The following is a 19,097-nucleotide window of genomic DNA, read 5'->3' as shown; positions in this document are numbered from 1 at the left end:
AACTTTTACCTTAGCGAAAATGTTGTCCGAGGCTTCGTTGAGGAGATATTAACGGAAAACACTGACCAATCAGAGCGCGCGGATACCGTATCTTTGCTTTCAATGTGTTACAACATTTTTGGAACACCCTGTATTTAGCGAACGATGAACACGTTACAAATCGATACAATAGGTCGAACTTTTTGAACATTTCAGTCAATCCAGTTGAGTTCAGTTCATATCAGTTCATTCACATCAGTTCATATTGATTCTGATTGATTCATGTTACGCGAAGGCACAAGGAAAGGGAAGGTTACATGCTACAATAGTATTTACATAAAAATACAGGTAAAACAATACATTTTTTAAAAGCAATTTTGTATCAATTATATAAAACTAAATAGTATTGTGTATGGTCTTAGACGCAACACGTGCAAAAGAGATGGATTTTATGGAGTTATTCGATTCCAAAGGCACGTTTCAAAGAAAAACATTAAAAGGACCATCAAGTAGAAAACACGTACCAAAGGACATGTCGTTGCTAGATGCACAATTAAGCGAAAATGTAAGAAGAGGAGAGGCTGGAACCGATTACGTCGCGGAATATGTGAAAAAAGAGGAGAATGAACTTTTAAAGGTAAATTACATAATAATTAGAAATTAATTTGATTATTATTAAAAGTTTTGTTTATTCCTAGTCTCCGCAGATTCATAACACCGGTGATCAAAAAAATTTTGAACTCGTGTCACAAGGTACAATTCCTGTACAGGAGAATGAAGAGACACTGAAAATTTATCGGACGTATGATTTTGCTTATCATACGAAACCAAATTTGACGATTACATCTAAGAAAGATGAGATTGTTTCTATGATTGAAACCAATTCGGTTGTAGTTATACAAGGACCAACTGGTTGTGGAAAGACTACGCAAGTACCGCAGTATATTTTGGAATCTTGCTATAAAAAAAGACAACACTGCAATATTATAGGTAATTCTGATCTACAGTCAGTGTAATAAGTATTCGTACAGGAAGCGTTTATTTTAAATGGGGTGCTGTACGAATACTTTTTACACTGACTGTATATAAAACAAAACTAGTTTAGTCTTGTTTTCATGTTTAATATTATTTGACAGTCACTCAGCCCAGACGTATAGCTGCAATAAGTATCGCGAGAAGAGTTTGTCTAGAAAGGGATTGGCCATTAGGTACCCTTGTAGGGTATCAAGTAGGTCTAATAAATGAAACATGTCACGATACACGTTTGACTTACTGTACTACAGGAGTCCTTTTACATAAACTGATCAATGAGAAAAATATGTTGCATTATACTCATGTTGTATTGGATGAAGTCCACGAGAGGGATCAGGACATGGACTTTCTTTTACTTGTAGTTCGAAAGCTTTTACGTACGAATTCAAGTTCGGTAAAAGTTATTCTAATGTCTGCAACATTCGAGGTAGACAAATTTGCTGCATATTTCTCTTCTCCTCTGAGAAACAAACTTGTACCTGCACCTGTTATTGATATTGCAAAGAAAACTATTTTCAACACTGCCATATTCTATCTTTGTCAATTGGTTTCAATGGGTCCGGTAAATATCTAATATAATTATTAAGTACAATACTATTTACAACTTAAGACATACAAATATACATATATATGTTTTTGCTTCTTTATAGTTACCTGATGTTTCTGCTATAGAACCAAAAGTTACATCTAAAATGGTGGAATTTTGTATCAACCTTATAAAAATTCTCGACGATGTGGACATGAAAGCAGATGATGCGAATTACAATCCAGAAACAAATACCTATGAAAGACACGTGATTCTAGTATTTCTACCAGGAATCAATGAAATCGAAGAAATGTATAATTTGTTAAAATTACCAAAACACGACAAGTCTAAATGGGATATAGTAGTGTTACATTCGTTGATTTCTAATCAAGACCAACAAAAAATTTTTCAAAGACCGTCCCCTGGGTACCGTCGCATTATCTTATCTACAAATATTGCTGAAAGCAGTATCACTGTACCTGATGTAAAATACGGTGTGTTAAGTTAATTGAATCGGAAAAACAATCCTCTACAACGTAATTTACCCGCATGTTTTTTTAGTAATTGATTTCTGTTTAACGAAACAACTTGTTGTCGATCCTACGACTAGTTTCCAGAGCTTAGAACTTACGTGGGCGAGTAAAGTAAATTGCGACCAAAGAGCGGGTCGCACGGGTCGTGTGATGGACGGAAGAGTGTACAGGCTCGTGCCACAATCATTTTACGAGGTAATTTTATTTTAACGATTCAAATCAATGTAAATTGTAATAGCATTAAAAATTGCAGAATGTCCTGCCTCAAGAAGGATCACCCGAAATGATGCGGGCCCCGCTGGAAAATCTAGTCCTGAAAGCCAAAATGCTGGACATGGGAGAACCCAAAGCTATTTTAGCTCTTTCTCTAGATCCACCCGATCTTGGAAACTTGGAAAGAACGATATTGTTGCTAAAAGAAGTAGGCGCATTAATTGACAAGACCAATAATATAAGAAATCTCGATGGAGACATAACTGATCTGGGTCGAGTCATGGCCAGTCTGCCATTGGATATTCATTTAACAAAATTAATTATGCTAGGTCATGTGTTCAGTGTCTTGAAGGATACTATTATAATTGCATCCAGTTTGGCTGTAAAAGATATGTTTAGTAATTCGTTTCAGAAGAAGCTATTGTCGTATAACGTTAAACTCGTTTGGGCTGCTGATTCTTGTAGCGATTGCGTAGCGTTCATGAGTGCTTACAAGGTGTGGATCGGCGAGAAAGCCAATCGTCGCATAAACAGCGACTCTGCAGAAAAGAAATGGGCAGCGAGAAACTTTTTACAAGTAAGAGTATTACGTGAAGTTAAGGCCCTCATTACAGAATTAACTCAGAGACTGGATAAATTAGGTATACGAGAAAGTGCGGGAGTGAAGAAAGTTGTTTGGAACGATTCCGAACAGTCTCTCGCTTTAAAAATCGCGATCGCTGGGGCGTTCTACCCAAACTACTTCGTCAAGTTTGTACCAGGAGAATCCAACGAACACGGTGGAGTAAGATTATTAGGTGGGTTGGATCCATCTAAGACGGTGTATCTACAGGGATGGCCTCTGAGACAACCTGGAATTCTCTACGCTCGTAGAATTCAAGATATTTTTAAAGAGGATGGATCGTCATCGAAGAACTTTGGAAAAGTGAGAGTAACTTTTGATTCTTCTACTCGAGTTTATGTTCAATTTATCGATAATAAAACATCAGAAAAGGAAGGCGATCGTACGTTGAGAAAGATATCACCGTCCGTTTACAAAGCTATCAGAATGAGACACTGTAAAATTCCTATGGAGATACCTATTTTAAATGAACATATAGCGAATCAAAGGGCAGAAGAAATGAACTTGAATAAAAAAGTTTTCTTCAATTGTGATGACATAATGAAAGACAGCATTAGACCTCAGTTACCAGGCTTGCGAGTGTCTCGCATCCCTGTAATAGTACAACATGTACGTATGTCTCTAAAATAAATCGTACATTAAAATATTCCACATTGTTAAAGAATTCCAATTTTCAGATCCAGGATCCTGGTCGTTTTTGGATACAAATACGTGATACCAAAGTAAGAAAAGATATGGAGAAAATACGATCGGTCATCGAGAGAACACATCGTTGCTTGAATCCCATTATCACGCCTCCAGAAACTGGCACACTTGTTATCGCGCCATTCGAACAAAATAATTGCAGATCATACTTTCGAGCAATCGTCAAAGGTCACGTAGCGCTACCAGAAATATTAGTACAAGTATTTTTCATCGATTATGGTTTTTCGAGCGATTGTCGACTATGTGATTTAAAATGTCTCGATAGCAACAGCGAGATTGCCAATATTCCAGCGTTAGCTATCGAATGCGTTTTAGCGAATGTTCGACCATTCGCAGCGCATGATTTGTACGACGATTGGTCAGAATCTGCGTACGATTTCTTCAGAAAATTAATTAACAAACCTGGTCTATTGTTCGGTAACATTTATTCAGTCGTTAGTAGCGTCATCGCATTGGAGCTAGTGCACGAAAGCAAAGAAAAAGCAAAGGAGATCAATATCAATCAATATTTAATTGATAAAGGTTTTGCGATAAAGAAGAAAGAAGACTATTTCTCGCGATTTAATAATGATCTAAGATCGAAACAATCAGACATGTCAGACGAACAGTGTAATTATTATGAAAAGCTGCAGTACAATCAAGGTTATATTCCTGATATTTATCCAGACCCACCTGATAGTTCTGAATGCTATACAACAATTAATTTACGAGGTCCATTTTCGCCATTGGAGATTGAATTGAAACATTTTATCATGACCGGCAGAGGCAAGCAAGTAAAAGTGGCCGCGAGTTCTGTCAACTCTGTTCTTCTGGACACTGACCCTGAAGACCCAGGACTTCTAGTTGCTGGATCCGTCTCCCAGAATAGACACGGGAATAATTTAGTGATACACAATACAACATTAATGCCACGTACTACTGGACTAACCGCTTTAATTACAATGATTTTCACTCCATGCATGGAACTACGACGCGACAAATTTGGAACTCATTATATTGGCGCGTTATGCGGATTGGGAGCCGATCCTGTCACCAAAAGGAGCATTTTCCCTGAGCACGACATAGAGCTGCAATTCGATGCTGAAATTACCCTTAACGATCTGCAATTTGTGAGAATTGCTTAAAATACGTCTTTTTGTATATATTTATATTTCAACTAATTCTTTTTTTTTTTTCATTTCTTTGGCAGATAAACAGACTGCGTCATTGGATGAACATTGGAATGCAAACTAAATATCCATATGAAAGCAGCGATAATATGGAACAAATAATTGTCTGTCAAAACAGAATAAAGGACGCGTTGAGGGAATTGATCGACAAGCCAAGGAAGAAACGAGAACCGGAATTAATCCCTGATTTCGATAAATGGAATCTGTACGATGAGTCTTTGTACTTACAACCCAGCAAGCTGTCTATGATCGCAAACAACATATTTAGATTGCACAATGCGTTGGAGTTAGAGGAAAAGTCAGAGTTACAAGAAATTACAGAACATCTGAAGGAGTTACGAGAGTTGACAAACGAGTAAGTAAATTATTGAACATGCATATTATTTTGTTCTAATGTAATGTTTATGAATGTTTATTTCTACTGTAATAGGGATCCCAGGAGACCTGAAAATACTAATATTCAATGTAAACTGTGCAAAGTTACGTTAGTCGACATTTTCGACCTCCGCAGTCATTTGTTCATGATAGAACATAGGAAAAAAGAGAAACAATTAGGAATTCAATTCTAAAACGAAAACGGCAAACGAGAGATATGTAACAAAGTATTAGTGTTTAACGAAAGTTATTTTGACAATTAATGAATATTGTGCCAAGTAAGATAAATTTTTGTTTCGATTACTTTTCATGTATGTTTTACTTTTTTTACGATCTTTGACGTAATTTAAATGATTGTTTATAGGAACACAATACGATTTTGTCTTAATTTTGTATTTGATTAATTATTTTTTTATCTAGTTTTATAAATATGCAATCGTTGCTTTGTTCCTTAGTGTATATCTTTTGTAGTTTCCTAAAGAAAATATCTAATTTCCCCCCAAAAATGTATAAAACAGCAGTAAAGTACGTAATAATAATAATGTTTAAAAAAAGACAAAATACTTCAAATGTATATATTTGAATACTGTAATATGGTTGACGACTGTACAATATAAACTTTATATACAAATAATGTGTCGAGATATTTCAGTTTAAGCAAGTGTTTATCGATATTCTATACTTCTCTTTGAAGATATCTTGCACCTGGTTGAGTGTATAATAACCGTCCAGGTACGTTAGCACCAGAGGCACTAACGTAAGTACCTGGTGGCGGATATGGGGCAGGCGGTGGTTGTGGCGCTCTCACTGGATAGCCTGATGTAATTCCTCCCGTTTTCGCTCCCTTCATCATCATTCATGAATCATTCATGAAATATAATACACAAATGTAACAATAAGTAAATTTCAAAAATACCTGTGGCGGTTGTTGAATAGGAATAGCTCCGCCATGGACGGTGACATGGCTGCTCGGTCGTAGATAAAATTTATCTTCTGCATAGGCGCCTTTATGCTCCAATGTATGTAAGTTTGTCACATATGCTAATGAATAGACGATTATTACAGTACCTTTGTTAATTCGTGCAATTTGAACTGAACGAAAGTGAAATATTTATACGTAGATGTTAATATACCAGTTTGATGCGCTGATAAAGTTTGCCTGTTTCCCGAAAGGTACACAGACTTGGCAGGCTCAGGTTCTCGCGATGGTTGCGAAGTAGCCGCGGAATAACTATAGACACTTTGACCCGTGGGCGCAGAGTAGAAATTGGAGGCAGAGTATTGACTGTTCTCTGTAAGAAGACGCGCAAGAGTAAAGTTAACAGTGGAAATGCGAGGGCTGTAAACGATGGTTTTTTAAACCAAGAGCACGGAAATTAAAGGTTTATTCACTCACTGTTCCATAGAACAGCTCGGGAATCGCCAGATCTCCTAGCTGCTTCCTCAGATTCTACGGAGGCACAAACATCTACCTTTAACACTGTCCTTCTTATTCTCTTTATAAACATATATGTCTTTCATTATGAAAGTAGAGCTATATCCATGTACTTACTGGAAGGTGGGTGATTGTAACTTGGAATTGAAGGGGGTGGTTTGTATCCATACACAGCATGATATGGAGAGGCTATTGGAGGAGGTGAAGGACTGTGAGTTCTCTTCAATGGACCCTAAGAAAGTAGACTCATAGTTTAATAGTTGTTAGTTTAAGTATAAGCAACTTATACTTACACTCGATAATAAAGTGTGAGTTGGTGCACAAACAGCAACTTTATAAAGGGGACTACTGCTTCGTGGTAAGGGGAGAAATACCTGGGGATGAACTACTCTAGGACCTGTTCCAGGATATCCTCCTACCGCTGTTAATACTTCAGAACAAACACTGCGTATAAAAAATATTTGGTTATGTCATCGGATTATACATCTAATCCTCTAAGAAATACAATACAAACTTTGTTTCTTTAATTAATTGTCTTCTTCTATTATCATCTTCATTTAAGACCTTCTTCAATTGCAGAAACAGCTGGTGTTTCTCATCTTTCAAATGGGACAGCTCATTTTCGAGATTCGATATTTGTTCCCTAGTCTCACCTAAAGTCATTACATCTTGTTTCTGTTGACGTTCCCTCTCTTTTCTTTGTCGTTCCTCCTCTGCATCTGCTTCTTGTTCTACGTGTAGTGGAAAACGTTAAATTACAATACCAAAAACTTCTTTGACAAGTAGGGTTACCTTGTTTCTTTCGTTGTCGTTCTCTGGTAATGTGAGCTTTCAGTGCTTGACGCATCTGCTCGCTACGTTGAGGAGGACCCACGATTACCGCTGGCATTTTTCACAAATTTTTTGGCAAATTTTAGAGGGATAGTATCGTATTAAATTCAAAGAAAGCCAAACTACATGTCAAGATATGTTTTTTTTGTACATGTCACAAGGAAATTGCACATCAAAGCACAGAGTAGTGAACTTGTATAGAGAAGAAACTCTCTGAAGTTTCTCAAGTGTCCTACAACACTATTTCTCTCTATCAGAAAAGAATTGTTTTTTTATTTATCACGTTATACTATACATTGTTTATTTTGTTTCCTCTGTTATCTATTGACTGATAAAAATAATCTTTGTTTATACTACACTGTAGTCAAAGAATGGATCAATATTACTAGATTTAGTAAAAATGGATATCTCATAGCCCCCCACTTGGTTATCGTTTGAAGATTGTTGGAAAATGAATATAAAGAAGATAGAAAAATTCGAGGATACTTTTCCTCGAATGTTTAAAAAGATTTCAAAATCTTTAGATTTAGATTTAGAAATTAGGAATTTATAACATTATATATTCGTAACACGACGTTTGCATTTAGCTTGCTATCTCATTAGGATCCGTCCAATTTTTACTGGCATGGACACGCCTATCCCAAAATTGTGTCAAATCTGGTAACATTGATATTGGTCTATGCTCGCCATGCTAATTTTGGATTCTGGGTACAGTGATAACACCGGTTGTTTATCAATTTACTCTCCACACCTGGATGGAGGAGGACTGGTTACATCGCGTTCTTGGTGCTAACAGTATTATGATTATCTTTGCGTATAATTGAGATAATCAAACTACAAATGCGAGTTTAAAGGAACTTCTCAATACCAATGGATTAAAGTTAAACAATCACTGTTTAACGTCCACCTGGCGCAATGGTTTATACTACTTCCGACTCCGTAGCTATTTAAGGACAGTTTATCCAGAGTGGGCATCAACAATTTGTACGTATGATAAACATTCACATTTCTTGGATCTCGACTTTGTACAAAGCAAACTACTGTTTTCAGCCTCCGCAGTCTTCGCTATTGTCGGTGTGAACTGCCAACAAAGAATGTCGTTGCAACGTACATTTAGTTTATTTCGAGCTTTGAGCAAAAACACTGGAGGAAGTAAATTACAAGTTCGACATACGACAAGGACACCTTCGGGTGCCATTCTTCCAGAACCAAAAAGAATACGCTTCGGTTATGCGAGGGTTCTTTGCATTCTTGCGGCTGGCGTAACTATCGGAACTTACTTGAGCATAATGATAGTCAATTTCCTTGAGGAGAACGATCTTTTTGTACCTTCTGACGACGACGATGACGACGACTAGATATGTACCTTAAATTTTAATTCATGTTAAACTAGTTAGAATCTCTTTAGAATCACTGTTTCGTTATATGCGTCTTCCTCTGACTTCCTGCAACTTTTGCATCTAGCTCTCTACTGTTGAATTGAAAACATATGACAAATAAATGACAAAGTTCTAAGCTATAATTGTTGCCGAAACATTTTTCTATCCTACAATATTTTGGAGAATCAAGTGCACAAACTCAATTTTCTGCTTCCTCGATTTTATTTCTATGAAAATATGAAAATTGAACTGCAAATTGTTTGATGAATGCTTCTCATAGAAAGGGAAAGCTATCAGATAATGTATACACGTGACATGCTCTCTTAAATTATTGTGTATAGGAAGTATATATACACACACACACTCACACATACGCGCGCGCGTTTATACGCAACATACCCACACCCGATAGTGTACAGTTTCCATGGATTTACAATTAAACATGTAAGGAGGAGAAACACGAAGTGACAACGATGTTAATGACTTTGTGCAAACAGGATTGTCGGTTTAAATAATAAAATTTCACGATGTTAAAATGCTGTGTCCATTGGATAGTTTTTCTGCCTGCAGATATAACTTAAAATCGTAATATACTCGTAATAAATTGTTAGGCTTTTCCATATCGCAAATCACATCAAAATTAAAAACAACCAGTTTCTATTAAACATACTTTCTATTGAGGTGGTCTTTTATGCGAACTCCAGCCATGAAAGCATTTGGTGAATTTACGAGATTCTTTTCCTTTCGCAGTTAAAAATAACTTGCGTGGTCTGTCTGGCTGCTTGACTCGTAAATGTTGAATGTATACCTGAAAATGTAACGGCGTAAATCATCTCGAAAAAGTTTTTCATTTACATATTATTTGCTCTTCTTTAACGTGATAACGAATTGCTTATTTGCTTCACTATTTTTACCTGAGCAGATTTATAAGCTAATTTAATTTCTACTTCCGAACACCGACTTCCCAACCATAAGAACACTTGTTCACCATTGTCAAGTATCATGATATCATCGTCCGCTAAATCATCCTGGAATAGCATCCATCACCCATGAATTAGTTAACCGAGCAGTCTCGTTTATATGTAAACTAATGTATTTGTTGTATACCTGACAGAAATCGGTACATTTCTCACTGATCGTGAAGTATCCTTTTTCATTAGAACATCGAAACAGTCTGGTGTAATTCATGTATTCAGCGTCGGTATCGTATGGCTTCTTTCCGCCAAGAGCTACCCAAAAGAAATTGTCCGGTTCTTCGCCTTCATTCAAGACTTGCAAACTTATCCATGGCTGTTAATCGTTCAAGGATATAAATATTAATATTTACTTTACATTAACTAATTAGTTGTCTACTACGAGTTACTATAAAACGGCAACATACGTTATTAAACATTTCTTCGGCGACTTCTTCGATCAAACGCGCTTCATCGTTGTCCGCTTTAGAACCAATCCATGCGTACACTATTCCTGTTTCGTCGTCGTTATTGAATGGTACGTTCAAAAGGTAACTGAAACAGCGGTTGTTACTTTGTAGAATAATACACATCGTCAACAAGATCGGTGTCTTTAGACAAACAGGACATGACTCGATGAATTAAAGAAGAGAACATGATATCAACGATCTTACCAAAAAGAAGAATTCAGTAGCGACGAATCAGCTGGTATCTGTATTAGCCTAGTACACAACGCACTTCCATTGCTCCTCAAATGGAAAAATTCGACCTTGTTGCTACCAGGAGGCTTAGGCTGTTTGCGTTTACCATGATGGATGATAAATTTTCTTTTAAAATATGCTAAAAACTTTAGATTTTCTTGTTGCTGATGAGTTCTGACTACTTCCAGGTTCTCTCCAAACAACGATTTAAACTTTTTCTGCAAACTAAAAATCACCATCAAGCTACTGTTAACCAATAAGATAAAAGGAAGGTTTATATCTTGACGAACCTGAATGTAAACGTTAACCATCCCATGTTTCCCGCGTCTCTGCCTTGCCAGAAGTATACCGTGCATTGATAATCTTCCTCGAACTGTTCGTCACCGTCCTCGTTCTCCGTCGCGTCTAACGGCTGGTGAACGCATAACATTATTATTTTTAGTTATCCCAGAATTGTTTACACGAATACGTACCATCCAGTAACGACACAGAAAAACATAACAATCCCCGCTATAGAAATGTCCTAATTCCTCTTCTGGTAAACGTATGAATTTCTTTCCTTCCAATACCAACGCTTCCATTCCTTCTAAATCGTCATTCCATTCCGACATGAGTTGCTGAGCTTCGGTGAACGTCATCGATGGTTGCCTAGGCATGAAGAGTGCGGCTAGGTCCGCCTGCCGAGATACAATGATTTCATCAGCAAAACAAAACGTTCACGAGAAACTTTGTTTTTGTATTTATTAAGACAAATTTCTATTTATTCGTGTACCTTTGTTTCTTGTTGCTTGGCCCATTTCGTAAGATCAGCGCCAGTCTTGGCGACAGATTCGGCGGTTCTGGTAAAATCGACTGCTATGACTTCGTCCCAACCGGTGAATTTGGATTTGAAAATCTAAATGGAAGAAAAGTAATCGTATATTTTTTGTAGAATGTGACCAACCTTTTGCTTACTCGTAAATTCATTACCTGAGACTCCGTTCCCTCTTGCAATCTAGTTACCATAGCGTATTCCGGTCGTTCAATCATGTTAAATAACTCCTGAGACAGCTTAACAGCAGCTGCTCGCACCAATCTCGTTGACTTTTTGCCAAACCTATATATACAATAATAAATGAACATTTGAGTTACATTTTGAAGTAACTCTTCGTTGAGAGATCACAAGCACGCACGCACTCTTATTTACCAAACGTAAACATCCAAATGACAATCCAGTATATAAACGTTGCGATTGTTTAAGAGCGTATTTGTCAGCTTCCCGTGAGGTACTTCGACTTGAGGTAGTTCCAAGTAACCCATGCCTAGTTGAACTTGATACAGACGCGGCGCAGGAGGGACAAAATTCGGGTCCACATGTTCCTTCAATAAAAATTAATCATTGACAATTTAATTCGCGTATATGATCCGCCTGTTATTAAACTTACAACAATCGCTGGAGGTTGCGAGATATCTTTCACGTTTAAATAAGATAGAAAATCATCCGACTCTGAATTCATGATCTCCGTTAGGATCTCCGCTTTGTTCTTCCTTTCGTTCTTGTTAATTTTCTCCGCCATCAGCCTTGCCTTTGATTTCAACGTGCTTTTTGCCGTTTTACCGTACCACATGAATATCTTGGCCCCTGTATCCAAGACGAACACGAAACCGGGATCCAGGGAATCGAAACGAACAGGCACGGGTTCTAAATGAATCGAAGCACCTGCTGCATGTACTCTGTATAGTCTGGTTACGGACGGCTGCGATCCGTTGAAAAGTAAAGTAAAACAAATAAGATAAATAGAAATTATTAGAGAAGAAGAGTGTACGTTAAATATTTTACGAACCGTGTCTTCTACTGTATAAAAGCCTGACGAAGTACGACCACCCTCTATGTACGTTATGCCAGATTCAAATAGCATCAGGAACTCATCCGATTCTTCACTCTGTTCCTCTCTGATGGTACGACACTGCGCACCGAGATAATTCCGTAAATTGACGGCGTGGATAGCAGCGCAAGCTCTTTTATCCAACTGTAATAGTAAAAGGAAGGTCTCTTGGTTGGTTATGCATTTATTATGGTGGATAATAATTGAAGCTTCCAAGTCTAAAACGTAGACAGATGTTTCATTATCGTTATCATACCGTAGCTTTCTCTCCAATCCAGAAGTAAATCGCCCAAATCAATGACCCAGCCTCGTCGACTTCAGTCTTCAACACAATATAGCAATCGCCTTCATAGAACTTTCCATGTGCTACTTCCTCTATTTCGTTGGGTAGAAAATTCTCTATCTCCCATACCGATATACCAGGCACTTGACCAGCGTCCTCGTCGAAGAACTCCGAATAGTCTAACGGCGGTTTCTCCAGAGTTTCGTCCCATCGTTTGGGTCTTTAACAGGAAAGAAAGATAAGTGATCGATCGTTCTCGAACGAAGAACGTACTCTGAACGTGCATTTTATTCTTACTTCAACGATTCCGCTTTGGATTCTTCGCATTCTTTGTCCTTGTTCTTCTCCTTCGCTATATCCTTCATACCCTAAGCAAGGAAAACAAATGCCAACGTCAATCTCGCGTCTTCCCCGACACGAGGCGGCTTAAAATATACCTTCAATATTTTCGCTTGATCTTGGTCAGCTTCCTCCTGATCTCGTCTCCTCCTAAGTCTCATTTTGCGAGCTATCGGATCTTTGCTACCTGATGGACAACGGCAATGAATGGTGAATGTGGGACGATAGAGTTAGTCTTAATTACTTTAAATACTGATCGAAGAGATCGTGCTCACCAGCCGTCTGAGTCGGTGGTGGTACATTGGCGCCAGCGAGACGCAGCTGATGTTGTAAAGAAAAGTCGATGTTATAGAATTCGATGCCAGATCCCTTCTGCACCTCGGTAGGCTTTGGCGGCATTACCAAGTTGGGATTATCTCTCAGATCTAACTGTTCTAAATCGGTGAGAAGATGAATGGCGTCTGGCACGGTGATCAATCGATTGGATGCCAGAATTAATTTCTTCAACGAACCACATCTGAAAAAGAAAATTTTAGTATTATTTACAGAATGAAGGAGAAAGGAGGAAGTCACGAAATACCTGCACAAGCCTTCTGGTATCATCTCCAAGCGATTATTGGCTGCAGAAAATACTTGCAACGACGACAACTTGCCTATTCCCGAAGGAATACCTTCAAAATCTAGCAAATTATCGTTTAAGTATAATCTTCTGAGTGTGATAACTTTACATAGAGAGGCGGGAATTGCTGTCAATTTATTGCGGCATATATTTAAAGTTTCCAATCTGGTCCAAAGCTCTGAAACGAAGATCAATTCAATTTGTGCTTATGGGAACATACAAAAATTATGCACTGAACAAACCTACCAATCGCTGTCGATAGTTCAGTTATTTCGTTATCACTCAAATTTAAACGACGCAGGTTTACGAGGTTGTAGAGCGCGTCTGGTACCCGAGGTAAATTATTCTGGGATAAGTCGAGCTCTTGCAGATTTGTTAAAGTCTCTAAACTCGAAGGAATATTGTTCAATGTTCGTTGCGTGTCACGCATCTGCAGGGTTGTTAAATTCATCAACGATGGCAGCTGTCTAAATCAAAAGAAGATACAAATATATTTATATTAAAGCATTTGAATGAGTCAATAGAATATTACTATACCTTAATTGAAAGTGTCCCAATGGATTATGGTTCAAATTCAAGGTTTGTAAATTAGCTAACCGACGCGTTTGCGGTGGCAGTGTTTCCAATTTATTATTACTAAGATCTAGAAATAGCAAATCTGTCAAGTGAATGAACAGGGTGTTGGGAATAGTCTCAATACTGAAAGAAAATAGTTAAGTTACATTCTGATCAGTATGTCTTACAATTTGGCATTAATTATAATGTAGTACCTACTGATTGTGACTCAAGTTAAGATTTAACAAAGAACGAGCTCGTTCGAGCCCTTCTGGCACTTCCTTCAAATTATTACGGCTCAAATCCAATGTGGTTAACTCTTCTAAATGAAACAGCTCTGCTGGAATGCCACTGGATTTAATATTATTACGCCTGATGTTTAAAGTTCTGAGGCAACAAAGTTCTGTTAGCTCTCCATATAAGCGTTCTAGTTTATTTTTAACCAGAGAAAGATGTTCCTATTTTGGAAGCAGAAAGATTCAGATTATATCGTAAGGTCTTTGATGTCATTTGCACTAAAAAAACTAATGTGTTAACAAAATTACCAGCTTCAACAGTTTCCCCATTTCCTCTGGTATTTCTGTCAAGTTGGTTTCATCTAATTTCAGCCATTGTATTCCAGTCATAAGGCGAACAGATTCTGGAAATTTACCACCCTGAAAAAAGTAACACGTTAAATGTTGGCAACATTAAATTAAACATGCTTTGAAACTCGGTACTCACCCCAAAATCATTACTACTGAAATCTACACCACGTACGAATGGTAACACTCCTGTATTTGCCATCTTGTGCGTGAGTTAAATGGATATTTATCTTCTTGTAAAGTTTTATATAATTTGCATCCAACAGTTATGCATCCATCTGTAGCGTATCGATATTATTCGGAAACAGTACGCTGAACGAGTAGAAAATAAACGCATTGGTGTCTGTAAACATTTCGTACATATTTACTATGAAAATAATTCTTCGAAGTACACCACTCCATTTGATTCAACATAAACGATCGTAAATTATTAGTCAAAATAATTCTAGAATATTAATCGTATGCTAGGTAAAGTCGCATTATTATTAAAAATAAAAAAACGATGGGACTGGATAGAACAGTACTCATTGTCAGGTGTGTCAACGATAATATACGATAATCGGTGATAATATGACCAAATAATCACAGAGCACTTATGATACATATGTAGATACAAGCACTCTGTGGTATTTATATATCTCTTTTACTCACAGATATCGTTCCTTTGCGCGAACGTACGTATATACATAAATATATATACACGAAAAACAAAGAAACGTGCGAATATTTCTGTAGAAAAAAGTAATAGTTAGTTCATATTGAGTTGACCAAATGTATCAAATTCATGCTGAGTACACCGACTTGGACCGAGTGCAGTGATTCTTACATTTACAGCAGAAAGTCACCGAGGTCGTTAGTGTAGGAGCCAATCAAAACTGTAATTGACTAGTTAACGATTCTAGTTTACCATTGAACGTATCAGTGTCAATTTTCAATAAACGGAACTACGTCTAGGAATATTTCTACGAAATCCGCGTAACATAGTTTTCGAACGCGATCGTAAGTGAGAAAATATACGAGTACGAATGCTTAGTGAGATTTGAGTTCCGTTGTAAGTCGGTTCAATCAACTCGGTGTAAGTGGGTGTAAGTTCGCTTCGCATTGGTGTGGATCGGTGTGTATCGGTATATATCTCGATGCACGAGCAGTTCGTGAGAAGGATAGATCGCTCTTGAGAGTTTTCATTCGAAAGCAAAGTATTTGAACACCGTTTGCAAATCCGTTCGCCTGTTCGTTCGTCAATTGTTTTCATATATGGCTTCATATTCATATATGTCTTCATTTGAAGAACTGGAACAATTGGATAGCGGCATGGGCAGTAGCGACGCACATTCTCCCGAAGTGAAATCTCTTCTTCCCGACGGCGAGGATGACGAAGAGGTACACATTTCGTTAGAATTTGAGTTAATTATGCTTTCCACCTAGTATCGTCGAATCAATAGTTCATTTTATTGATAATAATTAACCAAGCTTTCTTTGTAAAGATTATGTCTAGACTCATGATTTACCTTCACTTTGTATTTCTTTTTCCCTAATTCATGCATTTTCTTTTCACATTCATTCAATTGAACAATTTATCAGCAATGTCGATTTACTATTTTTCTTTGTATTTAGGATGAAAGTCTCGTGGAGAGGCTAGTAGGGCTCACAGAAATGTTTCCAGAGGAAGTACGTAATTTTGGATACAACGTTGGGACTTGTTTGCACGCTTGTATGGAAGGTAATCGATTAATAATCATCAACCATCAACTCTTATGGTATTATAAACGTATATATATATATATATATATATATATATATATATTGCAGGGCTCTATGGATTTTCCTGCTCAGCAGCATGGTTGTTCTTCAGCTCATCGGCTATTCTATTCGCCCCTATACTATTCGAAATGGAGAGAGCTCAAATGGAAGAGGTGCAACGTACACAACAGAAACAAGTTCTGTTGGGACCTAATACAGCTATGTCAAACATGAATGCCTCAAGTCTCCCAATGGCTCCACCTGTGCAACGATAATAGCGATATTAACATTGTATTCAGTTTGCCACAACTCGAACGTTTTGTTCGTCATTTATATTTATTAGAGTAACAATTCCACCATATTTTAACCTTTCACCGAAATGCACACATGTATGGGACATTGTATCTTCTTCATTAGGGATCATGAATGAAATGTAAAATTTCAGCTGACTAAACGGTTCATTCGTAATTAATCGTTCTGCTAGATTTTTGTTGTTCTTCACTCCTTTCAGGAAGGATACTATGTTTTACCAAAACGCATTTATTGATTTGTTCTCCCGGCATTTACACGAAAAGGGAATCTGAATATTCGTTACCGAGTAACTAAAATTATATCATTCGAGTATTTGTATAATTTATTGTTGCTAAATGTAATTGTTAAATCGGATCGTCGTGTACGGTCCTAGTATATTATCCGTTACTGTAATACGCAAAGTCAAAATAAACTTACAGCGAATACAATGTTTAATTGCTAGGTTTTTAAGTTTGTAGTCGGTCTTAATAAATTGATTTTATTTATATCTAACGAGGTGGATTCATGTTGTTTAGGGGGGAAAATGTTATAGTGTACCCTTTTTATCGCTGATAGGATTTGTACGAACTAAACTAATCTTATCTAACTTGAATAAAATTAGTGTCAGTGGCATTTGTATATTTTAATCAATTAATCTTCATTTTCTTATAAATGCATAATCAATACGATTCTTTGCTTTATAACACTACAATATATTAGTTAAAATGTCAAATTTATCACTTTTATGAATAGTTATTTAATGTAGGAATAATTATCGACCTTTTAATTAGTGGCACCATCTAGTAGTAACAGTGGGAACTATTTTCACTACAAACTTGGGCGTTTTGCCACCGATGACGCCACTAGTACCAAGACTAGTAATATTATTTTATTGAATAAAATATTCTTAATACTGATAAATTCGACATAATTACTTATTATTATACTCCAATTTAAGTTAATTTTAAAGGAAATAAAGAATTAGTAAGTTAGTATAATGATTTTAAAAAGTTAGTTCGGCCTGTTCACCGCTAGTACATCGGTACAATACCAATTGTGTCCATAAAAAATTTGAGTGCAACGATGTAAATTAAATATTTGATTGTAATAGTAAGTATCTTACAGGGAAAGGAGTCTCATAAAACACATTTGAATTTATTTAAAAAAAAAATTGGAACATGTTATTCGTCATTATTCTTTTCACATTAAATCAAGCAAACCCTGCTACAGAATAAAAGGAGATCAATCCTAAATTGTAAACAAATTATGATACATTATCAAAGTGTGCTTGAGAACACACTGTGTAACAGCTATTAGGTCAATACTGTATATTTATTTCATTTATAAGAATAAATGCAACAGATCAAATGAAATCAAATCCAATTGCTGCCTTAATTTCTCTTCCTGTTGTATATTATCGAACCATCTTGAAACATGTACATATTGAGCTTTCTCTTGATGTGACAACTCTTGCTGCAACAGAAAATAGGCCAGGAAGATTAGATTGATCCGTATTATCTACTAAGGATTCCTGTGGTCCGCTTATTACACCGTGGTCGTTTTTATTACCATTACTGAATGTAGAGCATAATACAGAGTGACATCAGCGATAGTTTTCCTTGTCCCAGTTAAATAAGTGTTGTCTTTCAGCACTGTATTCAACTCCTACGAGAATATACTTAATTAACATGATGCTTGTTGTTATAAGCTTTACATAACTGTTACTTTTTCTTCATACGCTTATATAAATAGAGTTACCTGGAAAATTCGTTTTGCATTGGCAGGAGTATCGGCATAACTGACACATACAACTGCATATTCAAGCCATTGACGCGATAAAGCTTCTACTTCTTTGTCACAACCAAGTAGGTCTGGACATTTTGAATTCTTGATCAAGGATTGAATTATGGTGCTGAAACCCTCGATTTTTTGACTCGATGCTCGTTCCGTGGACACGATTACCTAAAAATAATTATAATGAATTAGATACATGTTGAGTAAATGAAATACATATCATCTCGTAATTTATTTTCAAAAAAATTCGTCAATTTACATTGTCGTGCATTTCCAGCTGCACCGGTGAGACGTCCAAGTAATTCGAAATCCTTTCTAGGCATTGAACATTGCACAAAACCATCGTTTCAGATTTTATACCACGCTCAAACTTTTTGTATTTTTGTATCGGTCGAAGCAATAATTTTTAGGTTATGTTCGGAAAGAGCGCGACATTTGATATAACGAATGCTACGACTCGAGTTAGACGTAATACACATTAAGTAATTGTCTTATCCGGTCTGGTCAAGGCAAACTTTTGTATGGCATTCAGGAGTAACGTAATTACAGCGATATAACGCAACACTGAGTGGTT

General features: G+C 36.8%; 6 protein-coding genes across 7 annotated transcripts; 3 read left to right on the top strand and 3 right to left on the bottom strand.

Moving 5' to 3' along the window:
• Positions 1-183: 183 nt before the first annotated feature.
• LOC128879220 (probable ATP-dependent RNA helicase spindle-E) lies at positions 184-5,782 on the top strand. The gene is made up of 10 exons (XM_054128159.1): positions 184-327; positions 402-616; positions 678-969; positions 1,116-1,573; positions 1,662-2,031; positions 2,099-2,265; positions 2,324-3,514; positions 3,583-4,719; positions 4,800-5,134; positions 5,210-5,782. Exons 2-10 carry the CDS (start codon positions 422-424, stop codon positions 5,346-5,348), a joined length of 4,284 nt encoding a protein of 1,427 aa, XP_053984134.1. The 5' UTR covers positions 184-327; positions 402-421; the 3' UTR covers positions 5,349-5,782.
• Positions 5,716-7,667, bottom strand: LOC128879230 (uncharacterized). The gene is made up of 8 exons (XM_054128188.1): positions 7,382-7,667; positions 7,104-7,320; positions 6,883-7,033; positions 6,707-6,821; positions 6,551-6,604; positions 6,288-6,446; positions 6,071-6,195; positions 5,716-5,998 (listed from the first exon to the last, which is right to left on the bottom strand). Exons 1-8 carry the CDS (start codon positions 7,476-7,478, stop codon positions 5,831-5,833), a joined length of 1,086 nt encoding a protein of 361 aa, XP_053984163.1. The 5' UTR covers positions 7,479-7,667; the 3' UTR covers positions 5,716-5,830.
• Positions 7,668-7,910: 243 nt separating this feature from the next.
• On the top strand, positions 7,911-8,942 carry LOC128879237 (essential MCU regulator, mitochondrial). Of its 2 annotated transcripts, none has more exons than XM_054128197.1 (2): positions 7,911-8,404; positions 8,480-8,942. In XM_054128197.1, the coding sequence occupies exon 2, from the start codon at positions 8,515-8,517 to the stop codon at positions 8,776-8,778; it is 264 nt and encodes an 87-aa protein (XP_053984172.1). In that variant the 5' UTR covers positions 7,911-8,404; positions 8,480-8,514; the 3' UTR covers positions 8,779-8,942. The 2 variants fall into 2 exon arrangements, with proteins under 2 accessions (XP_053984172.1, XP_053984171.1); XM_054128196.1 differs by having other exon boundaries at positions 7,916-8,404; positions 8,471-8,942.
• A 430-nt stretch (positions 8,943-9,372) lies between these two features.
• On the bottom strand, positions 9,373-15,538 carry LOC128879221 (protein flightless-1). The gene is made up of 23 exons (XM_054128160.1): positions 15,350-15,538; positions 14,838-15,041; positions 14,660-14,770; positions 14,334-14,572; positions 14,097-14,258; positions 13,806-14,026; positions 13,521-13,737; positions 13,216-13,457; positions 13,039-13,127; positions 12,899-12,969; positions 12,575-12,821; positions 12,277-12,462; positions 11,878-12,189; positions 11,640-11,812; positions 11,423-11,549; positions 11,226-11,348; positions 10,927-11,130; positions 10,744-10,865; positions 10,427-10,678; positions 10,181-10,307; positions 9,907-10,089; positions 9,714-9,827; positions 9,373-9,607 (listed from the first exon to the last, which is right to left on the bottom strand). The coding sequence occupies exons 2-23, from the start codon at positions 14,898-14,900 to the stop codon at positions 9,473-9,475; spliced, it is 3,720 nt and encodes a 1,239-aa protein (XP_053984135.1). The 5' UTR covers positions 14,901-15,041; positions 15,350-15,538; the 3' UTR covers positions 9,373-9,472.
• Positions 15,539-15,785: 247 nt separating this feature from the next.
• Positions 15,786-17,237, top strand: LOC128879235 (mitochondrial import receptor subunit TOM22 homolog). Its single transcript, XM_054128195.1, has 3 exons — positions 15,786-16,078; positions 16,313-16,418; positions 16,508-17,237. The coding sequence occupies exons 1-3, from the start codon at positions 15,953-15,955 to the stop codon at positions 16,711-16,713; spliced, it is 438 nt and encodes a 145-aa protein (XP_053984170.1). The 5' UTR covers positions 15,786-15,952; the 3' UTR covers positions 16,714-17,237.
• Positions 17,238-17,887: 650 nt separating this feature from the next.
• LOC128879233 (eukaryotic translation elongation factor 1 epsilon-1) lies at positions 17,888-19,002 on the bottom strand. Its single transcript, XM_054128193.1, has 4 exons — positions 18,783-19,002; positions 18,488-18,691; positions 18,299-18,394; positions 17,888-18,202 (listed from the first exon to the last, which is right to left on the bottom strand). Exons 1-4 carry the CDS (start codon positions 18,864-18,866, stop codon positions 18,071-18,073), a joined length of 516 nt encoding a protein of 171 aa, XP_053984168.1. The 5' UTR covers positions 18,867-19,002; the 3' UTR covers positions 17,888-18,070.
• Positions 19,003-19,097: the final 95 nt, after the last annotated feature.

This window comes from Hylaeus volcanicus, chromosome 7, assembly GCF_026283585.1.
Source record: "Hylaeus volcanicus isolate JK05 chromosome 7, UHH_iyHylVolc1.0_haploid, whole genome shotgun sequence".
Lineage (NCBI taxonomy): Eukaryota > Metazoa > Arthropoda > Insecta > Hymenoptera > Colletidae > Hylaeus > Hylaeus volcanicus.
Note: the sequence above shows the minus strand (reverse complement) of the source record. Positions and strands in the feature narration are given on the sequence as shown.

Bases quoted from the DNA above. Each gene is read 5' to 3' on its own strand.
- LOC128879220 (XM_054128159.1), top strand. From the start codon at position 422: ATGGATTTTATGGAGTTATTCGATTCCAAAGGCACGTTTCAAAGAAAA. The intron at 970-1,115 runs GTAATTCTGATC...ATTATTTGACAG, and splicing joins ACAACACTGCAATATTATAG to TCACTCAGCCCAGACGTATA. The intron at 5,135-5,209 runs GTAAGTAAATTA...CTACTGTAATAG, and splicing joins TTACGAGAGTTGACAAACGA to GGATCCCAGGAGACCTGAAA.
- LOC128879230 (XM_054128188.1), bottom strand. From the start codon at position 7,478: ATGCCAGCGGTAATCGTGGGTCCTCCTCAACGTAGCGAGCAGATGCGT. The intron at 6,196-6,287 runs GTATATTAACAT...TCTATTCATTAG, and splicing joins TTTATCAGCGCATCAAACTG to CATATGTGACAAACTTACAT. The intron at 5,999-6,070 runs GTATTTTTGAAA...ATGATGATGAAG, and splicing joins CTATTCAACAACCGCCACAG to GGAGCGAAAACGGGAGGAAT.
- LOC128879237 (XM_054128197.1), top strand. From the start codon at position 8,515: ATGTCGTTGCAACGTACATTTAGTTTATTTCGAGCTTTGAGCAAAAAC.
- LOC128879221 (XM_054128160.1), bottom strand. From the start codon at position 14,900: ATGGCAAATACAGGAGTGTTACCATTCGTACGTGGTGTAGATTTCAGT. The intron at 10,679-10,743 runs GTTCGTCAAGAT...GGTGATTTTTAG, and splicing joins TGGTTAACGTTTACATTCAG to TTTGCAGAAAAAGTTTAAAT. The intron at 10,308-10,426 runs GTAAGATCGTTG...CCGCTGTTTCAG, and splicing joins CTACTGAATTCTTCTTTTTG to TTACCTTTTGAACGTACCAT.
- LOC128879235 (XM_054128195.1), top strand. From the start codon at position 15,953: ATGGCTTCATATTCATATATGTCTTCATTTGAAGAACTGGAACAATTG. The intron at 16,079-16,312 runs GTACACATTTCG...CTTTGTATTTAG, and splicing joins ACGGCGAGGATGACGAAGAG to GATGAAAGTCTCGTGGAGAG. The intron at 16,419-16,507 runs GTAATCGATTAA...TATATATTGCAG, and splicing joins TTTGCACGCTTGTATGGAAG to GGCTCTATGGATTTTCCTGC.
- LOC128879233 (XM_054128193.1), bottom strand. From the start codon at position 18,866: ATGGTTTTGTGCAATGTTCAATGCCTAGAAAGGATTTCGAATTACTTG. The intron at 18,395-18,487 runs GTAACTCTATTT...ATATTCTCGTAG, and splicing joins ATGCAAAACGAATTTTCCAG to GAGTTGAATACAGTGCTGAA. The intron at 18,203-18,298 runs GTAATAAAAACG...TTTCTGTTGCAG, and splicing joins ATGCTCTACATTCAGTAATG to CAAGAGTTGTCACATCAAGA.